Genomic DNA, 7,715 nt, shown 5'->3' on the forward strand with positions numbered 1-7,715 from the left:
AGGGTGGATGAATCTTCCACAAAGTAAAGACTTTTCCATACGATTCCATGGCATACATCCAAGGTATTTCCCAACTGTGACATTCATTATTCATCGCATACATTCAGAGGTTTGGGTGGTCAATGGTTAGACTGTAATGGTGTTTGAAACTGAAGTATTGAAACTAAAGTTATTGAAACTAAAGTACAGTATAGTGATTCTTGTAAGCAAGCAATTCCATCACACACAATACAGTACTTCATGTACTATCTACTGTAGACAGTCTCCTAGAAAGAAATGTAATATGTAAGTGTAACCATTTGACATGCCAACTGTATGTGTGACTATATATGGTATGAAAACCTTTTGATTTAATGCCTAAATACCACTGATTTAATCAGAGTGCTCCCACTGGACAGTTACTGTACCTCTCTTTTGACCTTATATATTTGCTCCACTGAGGAGGCAAGTATCTTGGCGATCTCTTTGACCCCACACTGCTGGTAGAGTTTTGACAGTTGGTGCTGTGTACCTTGGCAGTGCCATGGTAGTCGAGAGGTACAGTATATTACAAATGGCAGAGGTTCTAGGAACCTTCATGCCTGGAATCCACTGGGACAGCTGGAGATGAACGCTGACTCCACAGTGTCAGGCACTTTCAAAATGGGACCTTTTAATGCTTAATATGCATTCTTCTCTCCTTTCATTCCCTGGAAGCATGCTTCTTATTTATTGAAATGTTTTATTGTGTTTTATTAAAACAACTTGGGGATAACTGTGGAGATAGAGGGGCAGCCAAAGCATGTGCTCTACGATTACAAACAGTTCTTTAGGCAGACCTAAGCACTCAAATGAAATATCACTCAAATGTCCCAACCCACAAATTATTTTGATGGAAAACTCTCATTGTATAGTTGATTTAAAGAAAAATCTTTATCATTCAGGGATTTAAAAAAAATCCAAGTAATATTAGCCAATACAAGAGAAGAAGAGATATTCATGTGCAATGAATTCTATAGAAACAGAATATATAAATACATATACAGTATTTCAATGATTACTAGAAAATCTTTCTTGTGTTTTTTTTTACAGGGCTTGGAAGCCAGTGCAGTGAGTTTTCATAATGAGCGTATTAACATATACAGTGCCTTGCGAAAGTATTCGGCCCCCTTGAACTTTGCGACCTTTTGCCACATTTCAGGCTTCAAACATAAAGATATAAAACTGTATTTTTTTGTGAAGAATCAACAACAACTGGGACACAATCATGAAGTGGAACGGCATTTATTGGATATTTCAAACTTTTTTAACAAATCAAAAACTGAAAAATTGGGCGTGCAAAATTATTCAGCCCCCTTAAGTTAATACTTTGTAGCGCCACCTTTTGCTGCGATTACAGCTGTAAGTCGTTTGGGGTATGTCTCTATCAGTTTTGCACATCCAGAGACTGAAATTTTTTCCCATTCCTCCTTGCAAAACAGCTCGAGCTCAGTGAGGTTGGATGGAGAGCATTTGTGAACAGCAGTTTTCAGTTCTTTCCACAGATTCTCGATTGGATTCAGGTCTGGACTTTGACTTGGCCATTCTAACACCTGGATATGTTTATTTTTTAACCATTCCATTGTAGATTTTGCTTTATGTTTTGGATCATTGTCTTGTTGGAAGACAAATCTCCGTCCCAGTCTCAGGTCTTTTGCAGACTCCATCAGGTTTTCTTCCAGAATGGTCCTGTATTTGGCTCCATCCATCTTCCCATCAATTTTAACCATCTTCCCTGTCCCTGCTGAAGAAAAGCAGGCCCAAACCATGATGCTGCCACCACCATGTTTGACAGTGGGGATGGTGTGTTCAGCTGTGTTGCTTTTACGCCAAACATAACGTTTTGCATTGTTGCCAAAAAGTTCAATTTTGGTTTCATCTGACCAGAGCACCTTCTTCCACACGGGGCGGCAGGGTAGCCTAGTGGTTAGAGCGTTGGACTAGTAACCGGAAGGTTGTGAGTTCAAACCCCCGAGCTGACAAGGTACAAATCTGTCGTTCTGCCCCTGAACAGGCAGTTAACCCACTGTTCCCAGGCCGTCATTGAAAATAAGAATTTGTTCTTAACTGACTTGCCTGGTTAAATAAAGGTAAAATAAAAAAATAAAAAAAAAAAAAATGTTTGGTGTCTCTCCCAGGTGGCTTGTGGCAAACTTTAAACAACACTTTTTATGGATATCTTTAAGAAATGGCTTTCTTCTTGCCACTCTTCCATAAAGGCCAGATTTGTGCAATATACGACTGATTGTTGTCCTATGGACAGAGTCTCCCACCTCAGCTGTAGATCTCTGCAGTTCATCCAGAGTGATCATGGGCCTCTTGGCTGCATCTCTGATCAGTCTTCTCCTTGTATGAGCTGAAAGTTTAGAGGGACGGCCAGGTCTTGGTAGATTTGCAGTGGTCTGATACTCCTTCCATTTCAATATTATCGCTTGCACAGTGCTCCTTGGGATGTTTAAAGCTTGGGAAATCTTTTTGTATCCAAATCCGGCTTTAAACTTCTTCACAACAGTATCTCGGACCTGCCTGGTGTGTTCCTTGTTCTTCATGATGCTCTCTGCGCTTTTAACGGACCTCTGAGACTATCACAGTGCAGGTGCATTTATACGGAGACTTGATTACACACAGGTGGATTGTATTTATCATCATTAGTCATTTAGGTCAACATTGGATCATTCAGAGATCCTCACTGAACTTCTGGAGAGAGTTTGCTGCACTGAAAGTAAAGGGGCTGAATAATTTTGCACGCCCAATTTTTCAGTTTTTGATTTGTTAAAAAAGTTTGAATTATCCAATAAATGTCGTTCCACTTCATGATTGTGTCCCACTTGTTGTTGATTCTTCACAAAAAAATACAGTTTTATATCTTTATGTTTGAAGCCTGAAATGTGGCAAAAGGTCGCAAAGTTCAAGGGGGCCGAATACTTTCGCAAGGCACTGTATCAAATTGTTTTCTGACCCCTGGGTAGAAACCCTCGGTGAAATAAAAAAAAGGAAGAGGGAGAAAAGACAGGAGGGCTTGTGAGTGCGTCAGATACCCTGCGAGAGAGTTGGCCCAGTTAAAGTCCCCTGCCACATATGTCAAACGGTCTTGTTTGCAAAGGCTAGTGTTTAAGTGTGGATCTGCTGAGCTTCTCATCTCCTAGCTGGCTGCTTTACTCTGCTCTACTCTGCTGGGCTTGAATAACTAATAAAGGTATGTACTTGTCTGGGTCAGGGGCATTGCTGCTTTGTGTGCATGGCATTTGTATTTATTAAATATAATGGAGACTGTGATGAATGTGAGATGAATTAAGCAATAAGAATGGTAGTTATACTTTTTCATTGATGCTAGTAGAGAATATTACATTTATAACTTTCCACTGTGAATTAGAATGTCAAATTAAATAATTATATTGATTACAGATACTTGTGTAAAAATATTGTTTCAGCTATAGGCTTCCTATAATTTTTCACAGTTTAGGTATGACTATGTGTGTTAAAATGAACAAGTTTCATGACAACATTCTGACTGTACAATTTACATATGAATTAAATATTGATAGTGATTTGCATATATTATATTGTCACTGTATAAGGTTCTTGCTATCAGTATCTACTGTATATTTTTTGCCTAACTACAAACAAACTACAGTTAAGAATGTAGCATTTGTATTCTCTTGACCTCCTCTGTAAACTTGATTCTGACTTATAATCATGAATTAATTCATTATACATTGATAAGTATGTTCATAGAGTTCAGACAACACTTTGCACAGGAATTAGAAAGATTACTTAATAGAAGCTTTCTCCCCAATAAGTGTTGCTCTTTTGACTCCTAATATTGTAGCTTATGACAGTTTCTAAAAATATCTATATTCATTCAACATGCTTTCCCTCCTCTCCCCACTCAACAGAAGTCTACTAGAACCATGTGCTATCAAAACCCCATCCAGAGGGTAGAGATGGGTGCTGCTTGTGCTCAGCTCCTCTTCGCTGCCATCTTCTGGTCAATGCCTTACACTGGTGCTGCTGCTGTGCTGTCTCTGTCCAAATCCAACCAGACAGACCTTCTCCAACTAACTAGGTCTGCCTTCGAGGCAGAGTCTGACTGGAGTAATCTGAATCTTACTAGCATCGACATGCCTCGTAGCCGAAGGAGGAGAGCCATCTCCTCCAGAGAAATGAATGCCTTGCTGGATTATCACAACCGTGTCCGCTCCCAGGTCTTCCCTCAAGCTGCCAACATGGAGATCATGGTGAGGCCCCGACATCTACTGTACCGGGGCAGGAAAACAAGGGACTGAGGCATGACTGACCGACAAATCAGAAAAAAATCTGGAAAAAAATTGGAAACATAACTTTGGAGTTTTTGCTCTACACTAGAGTTAAATTTGACATTTTAGAAATATCTTTTGTCGATGTTTAATCACGTATATTTATTGAGTAAGTCAAGTGTCGCGTAGGTATGTACACACAAGTAAAACAATGTGGTGAGGAGACGCTAGATAGATAGGACCAGCGGACATCTGTAAAGCCTTCCTCATGCTAGGGGCAGGGTTAATGAGTTTTTATCTTTGAGAGGTGTTGAACTGCTGCTCTCTCTCCATGCTTTAGGTGTGGGATGGGAAACTGGCAAAATCAGCAGATTCCTGGGCTTCCCGCTGCATATGGGATCATGGACCCTCACAGACCATGAGATATATGGGCCAAAACCTGTCCATCAACTCTGGCAGGTACTTTTGAACTGAACTGTCCCTCTCCTTTCCATGTTGCTTATGTGAATGTTTGGTTCAACAATGGCTGCCTAAAGAACACTGTCTTATTGTATATCTGGTCAAATATGAAGTAGGTTGGAATTTTTTGAAAATCCAAAATGTGTCTTTCTTCTCCTAGATACCGATCAGTCATTGAGCTGGTGAGGTCCTGGCAGGATGAGAAAAACTCATTCTCCTACCCCAACACATGCAGTGGACCAGTTTGTTCCCACTATACACAGGTGTGTGGCTTAGATATTGCACTAAATGGGAATGTATTGACTGGGATGTGTTCTATCCATAGTCTTCTATTTACAGAAGATAAGTACTGTACTGGTATAGTTGATATTTGTATTGGTAAGAAATTGGGTGACTGTGTGTGAGAACTTGTCTGCAATTAATCATGTTGACTATGAGAACTACACATTGCATCAACAAATTGATACATTGCATCTTTCTGTTTCAGATGGTATGGGCCAATACCAATAGGATGGGATGTGCCATCAACAAGTGCTCAAACATGAACGTGTATGGGAGCTCTTGGAGAACAGCAGTGTTCCTGGTGTGCAACTACTCTATCAAGTAAGTAATGTACACACAAATCCTTCTCTGTTCATAGAAAAAGTAAGCTGTCTTGTTATGATGAACACAAAAAAAGCCAAATCTGTAGAATATACCCACTAGAGATGAATACGTTTATTTTTCAATGTACAAGCTACATTCATTAGAACCTTACATTGAAGTGAATATTCTCTAATCATAAAAGGAAACAAACAAACACACAAGATCAGTAGTTAACCACGTTGTATTGCTCTTCCAGAGGAAACTGGGTTGGAGAGGCTCCCTACAAGAGTGGCAAACCATGCTCTGCTTGTCCATCAAAATATGGAGGTTCGTGCAACAGAAACCAGTGTTCCTCCGCTGGTTCAAAAGTCAAAGCCAAGAAACGAAAAAGATATTAAAACAAGTTGGACATCAGTCACATTTTCCCTGTTTTAATGGAAGACTTTAAATGATTAACTGTTTCCTGTTGAACCATTCCATTGATCTCATTAAAAAAAATAACTGCAAGAGAAGATGTGTAAGATGCGAAGAATTTCTAAATAATAATAGTAATTAAAAAAAACAATAACTGGTTTTGCAAAGTTGGAAGGAACTAAAAATGACAAAAAAAAGTTTCTGTGATTAAATTACAGTACCACTATTTTTGTGTTTATTATTAACAAGTGTTTGATGCACCACCCACTGGATGTTTAGGCAAGCCCCCCCCCCCCCCCCCCCCGGTCATGATGATGTCAATTCTTTCCTCTGCATGGAAATAAGCCTAATTAGAAGCCTGAGGAACTTAAACTCTTGGGTTGCAAAGCTCCATTTGGGGCCAGGACATACAGATCCCAGCTACCTAAAACCACAAGGGAATTATGTTGTATTCGTCTGATTATGTCCTTTATTGAAAATGTTGAGAAGATGAGTTCATGATATTTGTAGGTCTATGCCAACGTGTTTGATAAGTCCACAAACTGTTTGCACTGTTTTAGGTTGATTATTCGGCTCGAGTGAAATTTTGCGAAGCTATTTGTATTGAAAATGAAGCACTTTTATAGTTCACTGTTTTCTATTTGTTTTCGTTTTTTTAAAATTGTATAATATGTTTACTGTAAATTTGGAGACATAGATCATTTTTATGAATTGTTCTGTTGTAGACCAATTATCTTTTATAACATTGTAATTCACTTATTAGAGGTCATGATTGGCCTGAAAATGACAACACTGTCAAGCATTCTTTGAATAAAAAAGAAAGGAGTTTAACTCAGTAGTGGGTGTTTTAATGAACCTTACAGTTCCAGGGTGCTTTTTCTCACCTCTGTCTGTCTTAAGAGGACTTCAAGAGACTTTTAATAGATTTTCTTCTCATTATCTTTGCATGGGCGTTTGTTACTAGCAACAGCCAATCAATCCCATTTTACATTTACAGTTGTAAGATGTCAATTCATGTAGTCTATTCATGTACGCATGAGAACGTAGATATTATCAAATGGACACAGTGACAGGCTATATTGTGCATATTCTCTCAAATGGCTCCCGGCCTGCATCTGTGCTTATTTAACTAGGAGGCCAAGGGAGGCTAGGGGATCTGCTCTGCTGCCATGTTTTTCCACCTCGTTGATTCTCCATACTCATCCGGAGAGAGTGTCCGTCTCTGCTATAAAACTGGACTAAATGAGGCTTTTATGGTCAGAATCATTGGGATATCTGCGCAATGGACACTCCGGAACTATACAATTCAATTGGTTCATATCCATTAACAATGAGAGACTGGGAGTCAAATATAAAGTGATTTGTCTCTTTTATTTCATGGCCACAATGGTTCATATTAATACTAAATATTCTACCTTGTAGTATGTGTCACAAATGTACGTTTGATGAATCTGCACTGCATGCGTCATTCCTCTTTACATGTTCATGCTCGTAAAATATTTTGGAGTGAAACTTTATGACACCTAATCAATCAATAAATATTTCGATGTTTTCAGAGGACATCTGATTCCGTGGGAAAACTCATTTTCAGGAAAAGCAACATGGGAAACTCCTTTTCGGGACAGCAACTGACCCATACATGCGACCAAAAGTGAAAGTCCCCACAAGGAAAACAAATGCGCTATTTTGTAATGATATCAGTGTGAGACCTGTATATGTTGTCACCTTGCTGCCACCCACAGGGATATTTGTATCAAACTGTATTTGTCCAGTGTTTGTCTGTGCATTGCACAACCTGGACGGACTATATGTTTTTTCAACCAAAACGTTAACTTCATTCACACTCAGCGTCTGAAGGTGGGGAGGTATCACCCTCTGTCCATGCTCCAATCCAGCTTTCTCTTTCATGTCCCACTCTCCGCCTTCCCCCTTTCTCGCCGTGGTTGAACAAATGCAGCCTCCCATTCGTCCTTCCTTCCTTTT

The 7,715-nt window shown here is 39.4% G+C and overlaps 1 protein-coding gene across 1 annotated transcript; it reads left to right on the forward strand.

Moving 5' to 3' along the window:
* Positions 1–3,050: 3,050 nt before the first annotated feature.
* LOC110492031 (peptidase inhibitor R3HDML) lies at positions 3,051–6,563 on the forward strand. The gene is made up of 6 exons (XM_021565989.3): positions 3,051–3,214; positions 3,915–4,256; positions 4,615–4,733; positions 4,894–4,996; positions 5,221–5,336; positions 5,575–6,563. The coding sequence occupies exons 2-6, from the start codon at positions 3,930–3,932 to the stop codon at positions 5,714–5,716; spliced, it is 807 nt and encodes a 268-aa protein (XP_021421664.1). The 5' UTR covers positions 3,051–3,214; positions 3,915–3,929; the 3' UTR covers positions 5,717–6,563.
* The last annotated feature ends 1,152 nt before the right edge of the window (positions 6,564–7,715 follow it).

Source organism: Oncorhynchus mykiss, chromosome 16 (genome assembly GCF_057628025.1).
Source record: "Oncorhynchus mykiss isolate SJ-2025 chromosome 16, ASM5762802v1, whole genome shotgun sequence".
In the NCBI taxonomy this organism is placed as follows: domain Eukaryota; kingdom Metazoa; phylum Chordata; class Actinopteri; order Salmoniformes; family Salmonidae; genus Oncorhynchus; species Oncorhynchus mykiss.

What these genes read in the sequence shown, in the direction of transcription:
- LOC110492031 (XM_021565989.3), top strand. Translation starts at nt 3,930, where the DNA reads ATGTGCTATCAAAACCCCATCCAGAGGGTAGAGATGGGTGCTGCTTGT. An exon ending in CTGCCAACATGGAGATCATG is followed by an intron (nt 4,257 to 4,614) that starts GTGAGGCCCCGA and finishes TCCATGCTTTAG; the next exon opens with GTGTGGGATGGGAAACTGGC. An exon ending in CTGTCCATCAACTCTGGCAG is followed by an intron (nt 4,734 to 4,893) that starts GTACTTTTGAAC and finishes TTCTTCTCCTAG; the next exon opens with ATACCGATCAGTCATTGAGC.